Here is a 19,688-nt window from a genome sequence, read left to right as displayed (position 1 = left end):
GGGCCCTTTCAGGTGGTGGTATGGCTGGAAAATAAAGAGTGGGGGTTTTTGTTTGTTTGGTTGGTTGGTTTTTGTTTTGTTTTGTTTTGTTTTGTTTTGTTTACAGAAAAGAAAGACAAGGATGTTGGAAGCCAAACCCTCACTCTCTCAGCTGTCCTCAGACATGAGTAGATCCATATCATGGCAGTCTTCTAGTGAGAAGTGTGGTCTTGTAGTGTGCGGGCCAGCCCGAGAGCATCTTCTTAACAATTTGTGGCCAAATACAAATAAATTTGTAAAATGTGTTTTACAAGTAATCCCAGCCCTGCGGAAGCTAAGATAAGAATTGGATGCCAGCCTAGACTACGTAGTTAAATTCTAGGCTAGCAAGACTACACAATGAGGCCATCTGAAATCAACCAACAACAAATCATACTAGATATTAACTTTAATGTTTACATCATTGACAAATCTAAAGAAATTTGTAAATGGTAGTAAGATGAATTGTTTGAAGAAATGGTTAAAAGCAGAGAAGTAAAAAAAAATTTTTCATAATAAAAAGTCTATATTATAATCAAACAGCCCATTTGAAATGACTTAATCTGGAGAGGAAACAAAGACACATCATATGTGAAAATGCCACTTTCTATAGACAATTTGTGGCCTCCCAAAGTTCACATGTTGACGTCTTCCCTTTCTCCCCACGCCTGCTGGGTGACTCTGTTACAGCTGGAGCCTTTAAGAAGGTAGGAGGGGTTAAATGTGGTCCTAGGTTACGAGAAGGACCTAGAATAGTCCTAGCTACTCCAAAGACTGAGGCAAGAGGACCGCAAATTGGATGCCAGTCTAGGCAATGTGGAGGTGCCGTGTGCTGGCCTACCTATGGCTCTGTGACTGTGTGTAACATTTTTCTCAAGAGCCATTCACTTCTGCTGACACCTTGGATCTCGGAAAGAGAAGCGAGAGATAAACACCTTGCAAGGAACTTTGAAACCATCCCCAAGCAGCATCAAGCTTCCCCGCATCACCAATGAGGGGTAATATATGTGAGGTAGGGCTTCCCCGCCAGCAGAAATGTTCATCTCGTGGGACCAGTGTGTTCCCTTCAACCGATGGCAGCATCGCACCTTCTTGGGGTCACCTTGAAAAATCAGACCAGAGATGATGATCAGTCAGAGCTCTCTTTGACAGAGGCTGCTTAATTCCTCCTGCCATCTGCTCAGTCCTTCCTTTATGCAAGGCCAATGTTCACTTCAGGACTTCCTGTCTGCTTCTTATTCTAATGTGCCTCATTGACTAATCTTCTTCCTCTACTTGTCACTGTTGCGTATCTCCAATAGCATGGGAAAATGGATGCATAAGCTCAGCCTAGTATGACAGGCACAGAGAAGAAAGGAGGGCTACAACGGTTGCTGCTTGTCAACTTGACTACATCTGAAATTAACAACAACAACAACAACAACAACTCCAAGTAGCTGTGATGGGTTTTAGTTCATTGGATCAAAAGACCCACCCTAAATCATGGGCACGCCTTCTGGTGGCAGCCTACATAAAGGACGTGGAAGAAAGAAGCTCTTGCAGTCAAAGATGTGCGAACACAGTGTGGTAATAAGATTCGGGGTACCTAAAATACAGGATTCCACTGTGGAAATAGTTACATGAGATTTTTAGTAATACTCAAGAAAGAAAATCATAAATCGAGGAAATCAGCAGATGCAGTGGTGGAGATCGTAAGTAGGCAGCTTACAGCAAAGGCGGAAGAACTCTTCGTAGGTCACAGGTGCTATCTGATGACATCATTAGCCTTACGACTGGGGAAGCTAACAGCTTGCAGAGTATTTCTCATTATTATTATTATTATTATTATTATTATTATTATTATTATTATTATTTATTATTATTATTATTATTATTATTCCTTCTTTTTCTTTTTCTTTTTTTTTTGTTTCATTTGTTTGCTTATTTGTTTATTTATTTTTTAGACAGGGTTTCTTTATACCAGTGGTTCTCAACCTGTGGGCCAGGACCCCTTTGTGGGTCTACTGACCTTTTCACAGGGGTCACCTCAGATCTTCAGAAACCACAGTTATTTACATCACAATTCATAAAAGAAGCACAACTACAGTTACGAAGTAGCAATGAAAATGACTTTATGGTTGGGGTTTATGCTTCCCCACAACAGGAAGGGTGGCAGCATTAGGAAGGTTGAGAACCGTTGCTCTGTATAGTCCTGGCTGTTTGGGGCATGCTGTGTAGACCAGGCTGGCCTCAAACTCCGAGATCCACATGCCTCTACCTCCCAAGTGCTGGGATAAAAGGCATGGGCCACCATGCTCAACTGTTTTTTGTTTTTTGTTTTTTGTTTTTGACAATCACAAGGATGTTAGAGCAGATATAGGGGTAGATAATGAATGACTTCCAGAGAGACTAAAGTTAGACCAAGGTAATTTCGCTTTCTTAACTCTCCCTTATCAGAGGTGTAGTTGTTTGGCCTTGTAGAGTCCTTTTTTTTTTTTTTTTTTAAGATTTATTTATTATTATGTATACAGCGTTCTACCTGCATACCAGAAGAGGGCATCAGATCACATTATAGATGGTTCTGAGCCACCATGTGGTTGCTGGGAGTTGAACTCAGGACCTCTGGAAGAGCCGGACAGTGCTCTCAACCTCTAAGCCACTTCTCCAGCCCAAAAGTCCTTTTAACTTAGGTATAGCTCTCTTTTTTCTTCTTCTTCTGGGAACTTCAGTTAATTCAACACAAAGTGTGGTGCATAGGCCAGCACCAGTGCCACCAGCATCACTTGGAAGCTTGTGAAAACTGGGTTCTAAGCTGACTGTGATGGCTCCGGCTTGTAATCCCAGCCCCCAGGAGGCTAAGGCAAAAAGATCTCAAGAGGCAGTTTGAATCCCATAGTGAGTTAGAGGCCAGAGCTGGCTGCCGTGTGAGACCCTATTTCAACAACAGAACAGCAAAACCACAGAGTCTACCCTGTACTGTCTTCTGCCTGGGCTCCCAGATTCTTGTGAGCTGACGCAGGAGGATCACTTGAAATCAGGTCAACATAACAAGATCCTGCCTCAAATACACAAATAAATGGAGACTATCGGGCCATTCCCCAAACAAGCCGCTCAGAACCTGCATTCTGAAAACACCCTAAAGTGATTCACACTAGCTCACGAGAGGCACTAACATGTATCGGCAAAAAAGAAGTGTGAGCTGGGTTCCGAAGCTTCCGAGTCGGGGCTCCCTTTCTGTTTGGGTGTGTGTTTATGCCCTGTGAGCCAAAACCCTTCCTGAGCACGCAGACAGAGGAACCCAGAGCTTTAGCCATCTAGCCTGTTTGTACACAAATTTATACGATGGTAGAATTGGACTGCAAATGCTCCCAGTCTCAAACAGTGTGCAAGGTATGATTTAATTCTTTGTAATGGAGCGTCAATGCTATGAATATCTGTTTTGATCTTTGACATATGGTGCTTTCCTAAAGAGTGCATGGGTTGAGACTCAGGTGTATTTAGCAAATTATTCTTCATTCTATTCCCTTCAGAGTTCCAGGCTATAAATTCTCCAATGGCGGAGACGTGTAAGCTGTTTCTCCTATTTCCCGGTGGAATGCATGGGGTTGCTCAACTTCAGTTATTGCATCAGACAACTGCGCATGTTCAGACCTTCCATTTCCCCAGTTCTCTTGCCCTTCTTGTACTTACCCTGACAACATGTAGTGATTGTTGCTCTCGGCACGCACACCTCCGTACCAAACCCATTCTCTTCCTCTGTCTTATGGATCTATTTCTAATATGGGATGGGACCAGATCATTGATAGCGTGCCAACAGCAATAACCAAAGGCTCTGTGTGAGAATTGCAGAGTGGTCAGGATTTTCTTTAGTTTGCCTACAGGGCAAAGTGTCCCTTCTGAGTACGTGGCAAGGATGAACTATCGTGAGTCACAGGAAGACAGGGAAATTGTGGGGGGCATGAGAAGGGAGAGAACCCCCCTGTGGCAGTCTGACAGATGCCTCTTATGAGCTAAGAAGCAGGAACGCCAGCATCATGAACGGCATTTGCAGTAAAGGGTGATGGCGTGGAGTTAGTTTTCTATTCATACATAATATGGACATTAAAATAGCAACAATCTACGATGTGATCTGATGCCCTCTTCTGGCCTGCAGGTGTACGTGCAGACAAAGCACTGTATATATAATAATAAATAAAATTTTAAAAAATAAAAAATAAAGACAACATCACCAGGCATGGTGGTGCACACCTGTAATCCCAGCACTCGGGAGGCAAAGGCGAATCTCTGTGCATTCGAGGCTAGCCTGGTCTACAAAGTGAGTCCAGGACAGCCAGGGCTACACAGTGAAACTCTGTCTCGAAAAAGCAGGGGGTGGGGTGGGGGTGGGCGGAAGTCTGTTCAAATGCTGAATTCACAAATGGATCAAAGCATGGATTGATTAGAATCAGGCCCTGACCCTCACCGTCAGAGACATTTAGACACCTCTCAATCCAATCAGGTCGACAAACAAGATTTAATCACAGTTCTTTGGGCTCCATCTTGCTTTAGTTTCTGACTCAGATTTGAGGTTGGAGTATCTGTATTTCAGACACTTTAAGATGTATGTGTCATTCTATAGACTACTGAATAACTGTGTGTGCGTGCCTCTCTCTCTCTCTCTTTCTCTCTCTCTCTCTCTCTCTCTCTCTCTCTCTCTCTCTCTGTCTCTCTCTCTCTCCCCGCCCCCCCTCTGTATGTGTGTGTGTGTGTGTGTGTGTGCAAGTGGGCATGCATATGTAAACAGGCATGTGGACCTCAGAGACAATCTTAAGTGTTGTTCTTCAGGCACTATTCACTTTTTTGTTTGTTTGTTTGTTTACTTTTACTCTTTCCTCCTCCTCCTCCTCCTCCTCCCCCTTTCCTCTTCCTCCTCCTTTTACACAGGGTTTCTCACTGGCCTACAGTGTGACAAGTAGGCTAAGCTGGCTGGTTTGTGATCCTCAGGGATCTGTTTTCCTGGTGCTGAACATGTGCCATCATGCCTAGTGCGCACTCTCTCTCTCTGTCTGAGTCTCTGTTTCTCTCTCTCTCTCTCTCTCTCTCTCTCTCTCTCTCTCTCTCTCTCTCCCTCCCTCCGTCCCTCTCTCTCCTTTTATTGAAAATAGATTTGGTTTTCCTCACCTACTATATCCTGATTATGGTTTCCCCTCCCTCTACTCCTCACAGTTCCTCCCCCCCTCCCCGCCCATCTGCATCCATCCCCTTTCTGTCTCTCATTGCAAAACAAACAAGCTTCTAAGATTAATAATAAAATAAAATAAACTAACATGTCAGAATAAGACAAAACAAACAAAAGGAAAAGACCCCAAGAAAAAGTACAAGAAACAGAAGACTCACTTTTTTGCACACTCAGGAATCCTATAAAAACTAAACTTGAAGCCATAATACATACACAAATGACCTATAAAATAAAAAGACAGCAAAAATATATAAATGAAATGCAAGTGAAAAATAAGGCTGAGCATGGTGACACACCCCTTTAATCCCAGTACTTAGTAGGCAGAAGCAGGTGAACCTTTGTGAGTTTGAGACCAGCCTGGCTACGTAGTGAGACCCTGTCTTGAAAAAAAACAATAAATAAATAAATAAATAAATTTATTTATTTATCTGAGACAGGGTTTCTCTGTGTAGCCCTGGGCTGTCCTGGACTTGCTCTGTAGACCAGGCTGGCCTCAATTTTACAGAGATCCACCTGCATCTGTCTCCTGAGTGCTGGGATTAAAGGTGCACACCACCAGGCCTGGCAATTTTTAAATGTTTAAAGGAGGAAAAACTCTGACATGCTGTGAGACAAGGCACCTTTAAACACGCCCTTTCTGTTGGCCATCTACTGCTGGGCACGCAGTCTGCCCTTAAAAGTAGTTTGTTTCCCCCGTGAGAAACAATTAAGTTCCCCCTCAGGGGAAACTCAATCTTCATAGGCAAGTGGTTATCAGTTGCAGACAGCCTCTGTGTTAGGGATGGAAGCATTTGTCCGCGTCTTTCAGCTGTAGGGACCCATCTGATGCACACAGGTGCAGGCTCTGTGTATGCTGTGAACTATTAAGTGCCAGTGAGTTCATATGTGCATCAATGGTGTTGATTGAGAAGGCCTTGTCTCCTTGGTGTCCTCCATCCCCTCTGATTCTTAGTCTCTTCCTGTATCTACTTCCCTGAGTCCTAGGGGGAGGGATTTGATGGAGGCATCCCATTTAGGGCTGCGTGTTTCAAGGTGTCTTACTCTCTGCATAATGTCTGGCTGTGGGCCTTTCTGTTTATTCCTATCTGCTGCAGGAGGAAGCTTCTCTGATGAGGGCTGAGCAAGCCACTGATCTATGGGTATAGCAGAGTGTCATTTAGAGCCATTTTATTGCTATGTTCTTTTAGTAGAATAGTAGTATTTAATTTTTACCCTAGCTCCCTGGGCTATCTAGTCTCAGGTTCTTGGTCCACCCAAGCACTGTTGGGTACGGGTTCCACCTCATAGAGTAGGCCTTAAGTAAAATAAGATATTAATAGTTATTTCCACAACCTTTGTGCCACCATTGCGCTTGCAGTCTTGCAGACAGAGCAGATCCAAGGGTTTGCAGCTGGGTTGGTATTTACGCTTCTCCCTTGGTAGTATAAAGAGTACCTTTCTGTACCACAGGCACTAGCACATAGGGATGAAGGCTCCATGTAGGCACCCGCTGGACTTCTCCACGTTCACCGAATTGTGTAGGTGTTGCCTTCAGCAATAGGCTCTTGCTGTCGGTTTGTGGTCAACAGCCTAGGTGGTTTGGGGGTTCACATGGGACCCCTTTAGCCAACAACTCAATTAGGTATAACCTGATGCCAGTACAGGAAGCTTTGATTGATGACAAGAGATAGCCAGTTGGGACTCTGTCTCTCCCGTATTTGGTGATTTTATTTAGATTGTGTGTGTGTGTGTGTGTGTGTGTGTGTGTGTGTGTGTGTGTGTGTGTGTGTGTCCTTAGTTATCATTGAGTTACAAATCAAAAGTTATATATTAGGAAGTCTCTACTGTATTAGGTTTTTATACTACCCCTCAACTGGCCCTTACTTTTAGCTGTCTCTCCCTGTGTTACCTCCATCATCCTCCTGCCCTCGCAACTTGATCCTCCATTTCCAGCCCCGCATCAATTCATAACTATCTACTCTATTCCCCTTTCCTAGGGAGATCGATTTGCCCCCAAGTTGCTTGCTCTATACTTAACCTTTGTGCTTCTCTGGATGGTAGCTTGGTTCTCATCGACTTAACAGCAATAATATCCACAGGGAAGCAAATGCATACTCTATTTGTCTTTCTGGGTCTGGAGTATCTCTCTCAAGATGATTTTTTTGTAGTTCCATCCATTTGCCTTCAAATGTCATGATTTTATTAATTTAAATGGCTGAATAATACTCCATGTGTACATGCACCACATTTTCTTTATCCATTAATCCATTGAGAAACATCTAGGTTGTTTCCAACTTCTGACTATAACAAATAGAGCAGCAGTGAGCACAGTGTCTCTGAGGTAGGATGAAGCATCCTTTAGGTATGTGCCCAAGAGAGATATGGTTGGGTCTTGAGGTTGGTTGATTCCTATCTTCCTGAGGAATCCCCACACTGGTGTCCAGAGTGGCTGTGCAAGTTTGCAGATCCACCAGTAATGTATAAGTGGTCCCTTTACTCCACATCCTTGCCAGCATGAGCTGTCACTCATTTCTACTGATTTTAACCATTCTGATGAGTGTAAAACAAAATCTCAGCTGGGCAGTGATAGCACACACCTTTAATCCCAGCACTCAGGAGGCAGAGGCAGAGGCAGGTGGATTGCTGTGAGTTTGAGGCCAGCCTGGTCTACAAAGCGAGTCTAGGACAGCCAAGACTACACAGACAAATCCCGTCTCGGGGGAAAAAAGAAAAGAAAAGAAAAAAAGAAAAAGAAAGAAAAAAAAGAGAAAAAACAAAAACAAAAAACCAAACAAAAACAAAAAAACTCAAGATAGCTTTTATTTGTAATTCCTTGATAACTAAGGACATTGAACATTTAAGCGTTTCATAGCCATTTGAGTTTTTTGAGAATTTTGTTTAGACCTGTATCCCATTTTAAAAATTGGTTATTTGAAGGTTTTTTATATTTAGTTTTTATATATTTTGTATATTAGTCCTCTGTTGGATATGCAGCTGGTAAAAAGCTTTTCCCACTCTGTAGACTGACTCTTTGTGCCAATGATGGTTTCCTTAGCCAGGTGGAAGCTTTTTAGTTTCATGAAGTCCTGTTTATTAGCTGCTGGTCTTGGTTACTATGCTAACTGTTCTCTCCAGAAAGCCTTTTTCCAGTACCATTGAGCTCAAGGGTCTTCCCTACTTTCCCTCTATCAAGTACAGGATATCTGGTTTTATGTTGAGGTCTTTGATCCATTTGGAATTGAATTTTGTGTAGGGTGATAAGTATGGGTCTATTTGGATTCTTCTTTATATAGCCATCCAGTTTTCAACAGCACTGTTCATTGAAGATGCTGTCTTTTTTTTTCCAGTGTGTATTTTTGGCTTTGTTGTCAAAAATCAAATGTCCATAGGTGTTTGGATTTATGACCCAGACATAAATCTTCACTTTGATTCCCCTGATCAACATGTCTAGTTTTGGGGCAATACTATGCTGTTTTTATTACTATAGCTCTGTAGTACAATTTGAGGTTGAGGTTGATGATACCTTCACCAGTTCTTTCATTATGCAGGATTGTGTTAGTGTATTTGTTAGTGTTACTATAGCTGTGATAAAACACCATGACTAAAGCAATCTGGGGAGGAAAAGGTTTATTTGGCTTATACTTGCACTGCACTGTTCATCATTGAAGGAAGTCGGGACAGGAACTTGGAAGCAGAGCTGATGCAGAGGCAACGGAGGAGTGCTGCTTACTGGCTTACTCCCCATGCCTTGACCAACTTGCTTTCTTATAGAACCCAGGACCATTAGCCCAGGGATGGCTCTACCCACAATAAACAGGGCCCTCCCCATCAATCATTAATTTTAAAAATGCTACAGGCTTGCATGTAGCCCTATCTTAGGAAGGCATTTTCTTAATTAAGGTTCCCTCCTCTCTGATGACTTTAGCTTGTGTCAAGATGACACAAAATTATCCAGCATGGTCAGCTCTCCTGGGCTTTTTATATTTTCATTTGAAGCTGTAACTTGTCATTTCAAGACCTGTGAATCATGATGGAATTTTGATGGAAATTGGCTGCACTAAATCTGTAGATGGCTTTTGGTAGGACGACCATTTTTATATGTTAAACCCACCAATCCATGAGCATGGGTGATCTTTTCATCTTCTGATATCTTCAGCTTCTTTCTTCAGTGTCTTAAAGTGCTTGTCATACAAGTCTTTCACTTGCTTGGTTAGAGCTACCCCAATATACCTTATAATATTTGAGGCTACTGTGAAAGGTGTGGTTTTTCTGATTTCTTTCCTGGTCCATATTGGAAAGCTGTTGGGTTTTGTGAGCTACTTTGCTGAAACTGTTTATTAGCTGTAGGAGTTCCCTGTGGAATTTTTATAGTCATTTATGTATACTATCGTATCATGTAAAAATAATGATGCTTTCCAATTTGTATCCCCTTGAACTCCTCCAGTTGGCTTACAGATCTAGCTAAGACTTCAGGCACTGTATTCGACAACCTTTCCTTGTTTCTGATGTTAGTGGCATTCCTTTGATTTTCTTTCTATTTAAGTTAATGTTGTCTATAGGTTTACTGTAATCTGACTTTATTATGTTGAGGTATGTCCCTAGTATCCCTAATCTCTCCAGGACTTTTATCATGAAGGGGTGTTGGATTTTGTCAAAGGCCTTTTCTGCATCTAATGAGATGATCATGTACTTTTTTTTTCTTTCAGTTTGTTTAAATAGTGGATTATTACATAAGTTGAACTATCTCTGCATCTCTTGGATGAAGCCTAGTTGACCATGGTGGATGATTTTTTTGATATGTTCTTGAATTTGGTTTGCAAGTATTTTACTGAGAATTTTTGCATCTATGTTCATAGAGGAAATTACCCTGAAATGTTCTCTTTAGTTGAGGGTAATTTTCTCTTTGGTTGAGTCTTTATGTGGTTTGGGTATCAGGGTACTTGTGGGCTTGTGAAATGAATTGGACAATGTTCCTCCTGTGTCTGTTTTGTGGAATAATCTGGAAAGCATTGGCGTTAACTCTTCTTCAAACATCTGGTAAAATTCTGTGCTAAAAGCATCTGGCCTTGAGATTTTTTTTTGGTTGGGTGACTTTTGATAACTACTTCTATCTCACTAGGGGCTATGGATCTGTTTAAGTCACTTATCTGATCTTGATTTAACCTTGGCACTTAGTATGTATCAAGAAAATTATCCATTTCTTTTAGATTTTCCAATTTGGTGGAGTGTAGGTTTTTAAAGTATGTCCTTATGATTCTCTAGATTTCCTCCATGTTCATTGTTATGTCCCCTGATTTTGTTCATTTGGATTTTCTCTTTTCGCCTTTTAGTTAATTTAGATAAGGGTTTGCCAGCCTTGCTGATTTTCTGAAAGGGCCAGCTCTCTCTTTCATTGATTCTTTGTGTTGTTGTTTGGCTCGAGCTTATTGACCTCAGCACTAAGTTTGCTTATTTCTTGCCATCTACTCCTTTTGCATATTACTTCTTTTTGTCCTAGAACTTTCAGGGATGCTATTGAGTTACTAGTGTGAGATCTTTTCTTTTCTGTAGGGATTTAGCACTATAAGCTTGCCTCTTAGAACTGCCATCATTGTGTCCTATAAGTTTGGGTATGTTGTGTGTATTCATTTTCATTGAATTACTAAAAGTCTTTAATTTCTTTCTTGACACACCTTTCATTCAGTAGTAAGGTGTTCTGTTCCCATGAGTTTGTAAGGTTTCTGTTCTTTTTGTTGTTGATGATATCCATGGTGGTCAGACAGGACGCGGGTTGTTATTTTAACTTTCTTTTATCTGTTGAGCCTTGCATTGGAGCATGTGCTCAATTTCACAGAAAGTTCTATGAGGTGCTGGGAAGAAGGAACATTGCTTGTGTTTGGGTGAAATGTTCTCTAAGTACCTGTTAGGTCCATTTGGTCAGCTAAACCCAGCATTTCCCTGTTTAGTTTTTGTCTGGATGACTAGTCCACTGGCAAGAGGGGGATATTCAAATCTCCCAGTATCAGTGTGTGAGGGTCATGTGTGATTTAAGCTGTAGTGGTTTTTCTCCTCTGAACTTGGGTGCCCTTGTGTTTGCTGCATAGATGTTAAGAATTGCAATGTCCTCTTGGTGAACTCATTTCCTTTAATGAGTATGTAGTGTCCTTCCCTGTCTCTTCTGAAGTTTTGATTTAAAATCTAGTTTGTCTGAAACTAAAATGTCTATACTAGCTTGCTTCTTATGTGCATTTAATTAGATTACCTTCTTCTATCCTTTTTAACTCTGAGGAGATGTCGATCCTTGATGTTAAGGTGTGTTTCTTGGACACAGTGGAAGGATGGATCCTGTGTTTTATACCCATTCTATTAGTTTGTGTCTTTCCATTGGGGAGTTGAGACCATTGATGCTGAGATGTCAAGGAGCAGTGTTTGTAGATTCCTGTTGTCTTGTTGTTTTTTGCTTTGCTGGTCTTGGATTACTTATTTGCTGTGTTTTTCTGGGTGTGTTTAATGCTTTTGATCAGATTTTTTTCTCCTAGCGCCTTCTGTGGGGCTGGATTTGTAGATTAACGTTATTGCTTAAATTTGGGTTTATCATGGGATTTCTTATTTTCTCCATCTATTGTGATTGAAAAATTCGGTAGGTATAGTTTTCTTGCCTGACATCTGTGGTCTCTCAGAGACTTGCACATCTGTCCACATCTGTCTGATTTATGGTCTCCGTGAGAAGTCAGATGCTATTCTAATAAGCCTTTTTTAACCTTTCAGCATTTAGTATTCTTTCTTTGTTCTGTACATTTGGTGTTTTGATTATGTGGTAACAGGGTTTTCTTTTCTGGTCCAATCTATTTGGTGCTCTGTATGTTTCTTATACCTTGATTGGCATCTTGCTCGTTAAGTTAGGGAAGTTTTCTTCTGTGATTTTTGTTGTCCTTTAATCCCTTTAATCCCAGCACTCAGGAGGCAGAGGCAGGCGGATTGCTGTGAGTTCGAGGCCAGCCTGGTCTACAAAGTGAGTCTAGGACAGCCAAGGCTACACAGAGAAACCATGTCTCGAAAAAAAAAAAAAGTAATTATTTTCTGTGCCTTTGACCTAGCATAGTGTTACAGATTTCCCAGATATTTTATGCCTGGATTTTATTTTTAGATTTAACATTTTCTTTGCTAGTGGCACCCATTTTTTTTTCTATCATGCCTTCAATGCCTGCGATTCCATCTTTTGTATTCTTTTGGTAAATCTTTGTTTGTTTGGTTTTGGTTTTTTGTTTTTTGAGACGGGGTTTTTCTGTGTAGCCTTGGCTGTTCTGCACTTACTTCATAGACCAGGCTGGCCTCGAACTCCTGAGTGCTGGGATTAATGGCGTGTGCCACCATGGCCAGCTAGTTTGCGTGTTCTTTATTGATTCCATTTCTACTGTCAGGTCTTAAAGTATTTTATTCTTTCCTTCCACTGTTTGTGTTGCCATAGATTTCTTTAAGGGCTTTACTCACTTCCTCTTTAAGGACCTTTATAAAGTCCATTTAAGGATTTTTTTTTCCCCTTATATTTCAGCTATGTTGTAATTCTCAGGCTCTACTGTGATAGGGTGACTAGGTTCTAGTGAAGACATACTTTCCTGGCTATTATTGATTGGGTTTCTATGTTGTCGTCTAGGTTTGGGATGATTGTAATTTTAGGTGCTGGTCTTGTCTTTGTTGGATGAGTGTTTTGTTCCTTGGTTTCTGTTGTTCTCACTGGTTCTTAAGAAGTATGGTGGCTGTGTGTTGCCTGGTGGGGAATTCTTTTGGGCTTCTGCTTGGTGTGTCCACTCGGGGTTCTAGGTAAAATGTGTTTCTAGGTATTAGGGTCTGACCTGTAGGAATGGGGATAAGCTAGGGGTACGACTAAGAGGGTCTGCAAGAGTGAGGAAAGCAGGGTTTCCCACCTTGATTTGCTTAGTCCCCTGGGAATGGAGGCAGAGAAGCCACAGCAGGCAGTCTGCTACAGAGCCAAGGATGAGCGAGACTGGGGGAGTGCATTGGAGGAGGGGAGGGAGAGTGCCTACTTGCTTCTCTGGATGGTTCCTGGGGCGGGGGCTGGGATAACAGGGTAAGTGGGGAGGAAGGTAGAGGAGACAATCTGATTGATCTGTTGGAGATGGGGGCAGAGAGGAAGGGGAGCTGTAACAGGTGCCCCGCTACAGAGGTAGAGCTGAGACGGGCGCAGGATGACTGGCTGTAACAGAGAGGGAAGAGGTAAAGAGCTGCAGTTAGGGGCTCCAATGGAGGCCTTCAAGCTTGTAATGCAAGCACTCTCTAGCCTCACAAACTAATTATGTAAAACTGAAAGTCCATTGATGGGCAAAATAGGACATTGTAATTAGCACAGCTTTATGAGGAGCAGTGTAAACTAACGCAGGATTGCTTGCAGTGAATTGGAGGCACCGGAGCTAAACAGGCTTTGGCTTTCTCTCTGGTTCTGCTAATTATAGGCTCAGGATTTTCCCCCAAGTCTCTAAACTCTATTAAGCTCCTGGCTGGAGTCCCTATACCAAAAGATCAAAGTAAAAACTTGAAAAAAAAATTCTGCATGATATTGATGCTTTCATAAAGTATTGGTAATTTGAAGAAAGGGTTAAATGTGCTTCTGAACAAGGTTTGAGGAAGAGCAGAGGTCATGGGAAAACACGAGATGACTGTTTCCTTTCGTCTAAGCATTCCTGTCTTGCATTTCGGGAGGCTATTCGCCCACTGGCACATGCGGTCTTATGATCTGCTTCAGGGGAATTCCTCCTGCACCAGCCATTTTTTCAATCCCTTCAGCTTAAAGTACCTGATATGCTCAAGGGTCACTGTTATATACGATTTGGTGCGGCAAGGCCTGGATACTGCCGTGAACAGGCTGGAAGAGTCCTATGGCGGATTAATGGATAACCGGTGTTACAGACTGGGAAGAGCTGTGTGTGGTTGTCCTGAGGCAAGAGGATTATACTTTAAAGCCAGTCTGGGCTGCATAGGCTTGTCTCAAAAGTAAATCAGCACACATAAACAATAACCCCCTCCCCAAAAGGAACCGCAGCCAGCCTGTATAAACTCACAGTATGACCAATCCATGGTATAACTAAGATGGAGGCTTTTATTGTAGATATGGGGGGTGGAGGGGCGGCAGAGGCACCTGGAAGAGTTCAGAGCAGAGAGAGAAAGGAGTGGAATAAATATGGCCAGCAGACTGGACATGGCCAGGGCTATCTGTGAGACAGGGGAGAATAGCTGAAGATAGCGTGTAGAGAATGCATGGTGAGAGAAACAGGAAGAGAGAGAGAGACCGAGACAGAGAGACAGAGAGAGAAAGAGACAGAGACAGAGAGACAGAGAGAGAGAGAGAGAGAGGGAGAATGTAGCAATAATAGCAGGGTTATAAGGAGACTGAGTAGCTGAGGGGAGGGACATCCTTGAGCTGGAGGGAGTTTAGGGTAGGGGAGGAAGTAAGAAGGTCCAGGACAGACTTTGGAATGTATAACTAGCTTGTGGGACAGAGGGAGCCTGGGGGCCAGCATGGGCTTGGATATGCTAATAGGCACCACAGGTAGCCACAGGTCCCTTCTGCCTCATGTAAGAGGAACACTTCCTTTTGACAGAGGTGACCAGTCTCACAAGTTCCTAGGGGAAATGCTGGTTCTTACCCTCCTATAATTCAGGTTGAGCCCCTTTCTGGATGTTTGGATGTCCTTTTGGAGTTTGGGGAATTGGAGTTTCCGTTGGACCCGAAACAACACACAATCAGCAAATAAGTAAATTAAGGTGGATTGATGCTACAAAGTTGACTCTCCAGCTTTGAAGAGACTAGGTGGACCAGACAGTCGGAATTCCTGCTTTGAAAAGCAGTTTGCTGGATGTTTTGGGCCGATAAGGCTGATAACGCTGCCACAGTGAATCCGGTGACTGTCCAAGCAGTCTGCTCTCTCTGTCCTGTCCACATTTGAAAGTTGCCTGCCAGCACTTCCTTTATTAGATAGAATTTCTTTCTTGGGTCTCTGATGGGATTGAAGACTAGATAGCCACAGTGTTACTAGAAGTTTTAGTTTAAGAATAAACACATTTATAGATTGATAATTACAATTTCTCATGAAGGGACTTTTGAAAACTTTAAACAATAGGAAAGATTCACTCTCTTTGGTAAGATAGTGAAATACTTTCTCCCAGGTTAACAAATATAAAAGGACTTAATTATTTGATACCTGATGATTCTGTATATATGTATATTTGTATATATAGTTCTTAATTTTTTTAAAAGAAAAGGGGGATGTGTGGGAAGGATTGTAAGCTTTGTTACAGGTGAAAGCAATCTTGGCGGGCTTTGCCCTTAGACACACCACAGATACTCCCTGAGATTAACCTTGAGAAAGACTGGGTGGAGCCATCCTGGGCCTGGAATTCGGGAATGGGATGGGGGACTCGACCCTCGATGGGAGGAGGAGACTGGCCCTTGCACGTGAGAGACAGACAGGCAGCAAGACCTAGAGGAGGCAGCGGGTTTAGACCGAGCTCAAGCACACATGGATTGGGAAAAGGACCACCACGCCTGGATCTAAGCTTTTCTTTATCTGAAACTTGCTCTAGACCAAGCTGGCCTTGAGCTCGGAGATCTGCTTACCTCCGCGCTCCTGGGATTAAAGGCGGGTCTGTATTCCAGGTGGAGTACACAGACCTAGAAGGTCTTTGGATGTGATCTCTTGCTGGAGCAGCCATGTTCTGAATTCAAATTCCTCTGCAACCAACCGCTGCAAGGACAGCAGAGCTAGCTGTCTTCTTAGAGGCTCCACCCAGCAGTGGTACGAAACAGATGCTGGGACTCACAGCCAGACATTTGGCAAAGCACAGGGAGTCTAGTGGAAAAGTGAGAGAAGGATAAAAGGACGTAGAGGTGACAAGAGCGTCACAAGAAGACCAACAGAGCCAACTAGCCAGGGCCCAGAGGGGCTTGTGGAGTCTGAAGCACCAACCAAGGGCCATGCATGGACTGCACCTAGGGCCTCTACATGGATGTAGCAGACAGGCAGTTCAGACTTCATGTGGGTCCTCTAGTAAGGGGAGTCGGGGCTGTCTCTGACATGGACTCTGTTGTCTGCTCTTTGATCACTTCCCCCCTGGTGGGACAGCCTTGCCAGGCCACAGGGGAAGAGGGCGAGCTCAGTCCTGATGGAAGTTATGAGCTGGAGTGGATGGGTAGTGGGGCTCCCCTTTTCTGAGAAATAGGGGAGAAGGAAGGAGGTGGGACTGGAAGGAGAGGTGGGGGAGGAGGCTACGTCTGGGATGTAGGGTGAATAATGAATAAAGAAATAATAAAGTCCTCTATCATCTGTAGTTGGAAATCGCAGAACTCCAAAGTGTGTGACTTCAGCTACTAAAAGTCTTTATTTGTAGTGTGGTGTAATAGGGCCACCCATCCTTAATTCACGGCTTTCTGTTGCTCTAGAACCAAGCTCTAAGGTTTTGCATAACCTTCCAGTAAGTAGGGTTCTGTTGCTCTGGAATTCAAATGTTTCTGAGCCTTTTCACTCCCACTACCGTGCGATGGTGGCCTACTTGGGACAAGATGCCCAAGCGACCTGGATAATGCAGCCCTTGCCTGACAGTCAGCAGGCTGGGTGGACTTGAGAGATTGATTCAAAGATTTTACTAAGATGATCAAAGCAAGCTGACCTTCCGATTTCTGGATACCGCAGCTTTTCCAAATACCAATAGGCGGAGCCAACCCCGGGGTGGAGGATGGGGGAGGAAAGATAAAGTTTATCTTCGAGCTCTCCACTCCTTATATTAGGCTTTTGCCTTCTCTTCCCCTATTTAAAGCCAGTGTTTAAAGTTCTGAATGCTACCACTGTGACTGAGAATCTGTCTTAGATGTTTTCTCTTCGCTTGGGAATTACACTTTTCCAATAAACACTGGGCTTGACTGCGCTGTTTAATTTGGAATTGGGAGTGGGGTTGCAAGAATAAATAACAAATGCAAAGCCAGGCTTCCTCTTCCGAGGAAGGACACATGGGTGGGCTGGGACTGGCGTGACCCAGGGCTCCCGACCTCAGTCTGCAGCTTCGAACCGTCCTCCAGCCCTGCAGGGCGCAGGCTCCATCCAGGTAGCGGCGGCCACAGGGCCTGCGCCTTCCCCTTCCGCGGCGCCGCAGCCCTTGGCCTGCGCCGGGGCGGTGGTCGCGCAGCTCCGGCCTGCAGGGGGCGCTGGCGCGGGAGGTCCGGGCCGGGGTCCGCGCCGGTGCGGTGGCGCGGCAGAGCGTGGGTGCCCCGGGCCGCGGTCCTGAGTGACTCGGCCTGTGACGCGGGCGCGTTCCTTCCTCTTCCTCTTCCTCCGCGGCCCCGCCTTCCTTCCCTCCGCCCATCTCCCGCCGCGGAGCTGCCGCCGCCGCCGCCGTCGCCGCCGCCAGCCGCGCCGTCATGTCGGCCCCCGCCGGGTCCCCTCACCCGGCCGCCGGCTCCCGGATGCCGCCCAAGCTCGGCGGAGCAGCCTCCGGCCTGGCGCCGCCGCAGCAGAACGGTGAGGCGGGAGGGAGGCCGGGGCGCGGCGCGGGGCCTAGGCGGGCGGGCGGGCAGGAGGGAGGGCGGCCTGCGCCGTGGCTCGGGGCGGGCAGGGCCGGGCCGGGGAGGCCGCGGTGGGGCCCCGAGGCCGCGGTGGAGCCCGGAGGCCGCGGAGAGGAGAGGCGAGCGGCGGAGGGGACGCAGGGCGGGGCTGCCGGCGTCCGGCGACCCAGGCTGGCCCTCCGGCGCGGACGGAGGCCCGAGCGTAGGGGTCGGCGTCCGCGCGACCGTCGTCTCCGACCTGGGCTCCGGCCGGTTGCCCCGGGCGACCCCTTCGGCGGGCGCCGAGAGCTCCCTGGAAGCCATAGCCGCAGAGTTGCGTGGTCTATGGAGGACTTGGTGCAGCCTTGGTACCTGGTGGGTCGCATCCTTCCGGCTTCAGGAATGTCGCTTTGATTATTTTTTTTTTTAAGGCCCAGCGAGCCACGCTGCCTGTAAGGGAACTTAGTTTGTACTCAAGTTTGTAGACAAAAGGGTGTGAATATGCTGTAGAAGTGCAACTCTTAACCCCGACCCACTTCGGCCTGGGGATGTGGTTTACCGCCAAGGTTGCTGCTCTAGCCTTTGGAGTTTGCTTGTAGACGGGGAGCAGGTGTCAGAATAATCCGAACGGAACACCTTAGATCTCCCATCCCCAGCTCCACTTACACACACACACACACACACACACACACACACACACACACACAACTGTGCCAGAGTTGCTTGTCACTGTTTTGAGGCAAAGCCTTGCTAGAGCAACACGAATGTGAATTTCATACTGAGGCCATAGGCTCTGAGCATGTAGGAGTTTCTGCTGAGAAAGATCTTACCCTAGCATGCCTATCCCTTACTCTAGAGATCTGGAATGTTCCTAGATAGTCCTGGGGGAAGGGCTCTCTTCAGTGACTTGACAGTGTGTCTGATGAGACCCTCCCAAAGAAATCAAAGATAAGGAAATCCCTCTGTCCTGTGGCAAAGAAGAAAACCACCTTAGAACTCATCAAATCATTGACCTAGTTTACCCAGTGTGCTAATCAAAATGTTCTAGGCTTTATCATCTTTTTAACCAGCCGCCAAACTTTTGAAAGTTGATAATGCTTTTCAAACATGGAATTTATCATAACACCCAGAGAATCGGGTGCAATTTTTATCCCCTTAGTTATCAATATTTTATGCCTCTGATAGTCTTGGTTTAGTATAAAGAGCTTTTGAAGGTGAACGGTGTCATTGATGGTATCATGCTTGTCCTTAACAGAAATGAAACATAATTTATGAAGAGTTTTAAATAACACACTTGTCTGTTTTGTGTGCATTTGAATAAAAATGTCCCTGCTTGCACGTGGAGGTCAGAAAACAACTTCTGGGAGTTGGTTCTTTCTACTCTGTGGGCTTTGGAAATCCAACTCGGGTAGACTTCTCGTAAACACTAACAAGGCTTTGTTTTGTTTTGTTTTGTTTTTGTCTTTGTGTGGGAAGCAACGAGAACTTCATAATTTAGAAATAGGCCCCAGGTTAGAACATTATAAACCCGTGTTCAACAGATTCAAGGATGGTGTCCTTGCTTTTCAAGTGTCATTTTTATTTTAGCCTTTCTACGCGTTTTGAAACAACACAAAGGGGCCAGGATATTTACTCAGCCACGTGGCTGTTAAAATGGAATGAAGAAATCCATATCTTGGTGCCGGGTGCAAATGATGCTTGGTTCCTTTTTATACTTACTCTTCATGTGAAGTCTTAGCAGTCACTTAGCATCTGCTGCCTGGCAACCAGATGGGTATTCAAAGTTAGAGTAGTAGATGAAACAGAATCCCCGCTCTTGCCCTGAGTTGTACTTTGGTGACATTCAAATTGGTTCCGGCTGGTCTTGGGTGATTTGGTAGGTAGGAGTGGGAGGAGAGGGAAGAGCCGTGTCTAGTAAGAGGTTACGTCAGGAGCAAGTCTGGAAGTGTGCACTTAGAAAGTGCA

The 19,688-nt window shown here is 44.6% G+C and overlaps 2 protein-coding genes across 4 annotated transcripts in view; one reads left to right on the top strand and one right to left on the bottom strand.

The window, feature by feature from the left end:
• Positions 1–414: 414 nt before the first annotated feature.
• LOC311582497 (uncharacterized protein) lies at positions 415–17,602 on the bottom strand (the record flags this gene model as incomplete). Its single annotated transcript, XM_084755644.1, has 2 exons — positions 415–1,120; positions 17,232–17,602. The coding sequence occupies 2 exons, from the start codon at positions 17,600–17,602 to the stop codon at positions 1,117–1,119; spliced, it is 375 nt and encodes a 124-aa protein (XP_084611770.1). The 3' UTR covers positions 415–1,116.
• SEC24B (SEC24 homolog B, COPII coat complex component) overlaps positions 17,468–19,688 on the top strand; it is a 77,833-nt gene continuing 75,612 nt past the window's right edge. For all 3 annotated transcript variants that reach the window (XM_084756848.1, XM_084756847.1, XM_084756846.1), the window contains exon 1: positions 17,468–17,700. In XM_084756848.1, the coding sequence (XP_084612974.1) occupies positions 17,601–17,700 (100 nt within the window). In that variant the 5' untranslated portion in view covers positions 17,468–17,600. The remainder of the gene's footprint in view (positions 17,701–19,688) is intronic.

Source organism: Acomys minous (genome assembly GCF_964271855.1).
Source record: "Acomys minous genome assembly, chromosome: 14".
Lineage (NCBI taxonomy): Eukaryota > Metazoa > Chordata > Mammalia > Rodentia > Muridae > Acomys > Acomys minous.
This window is presented reverse-complemented; position numbering and strand designations above follow the sequence as displayed.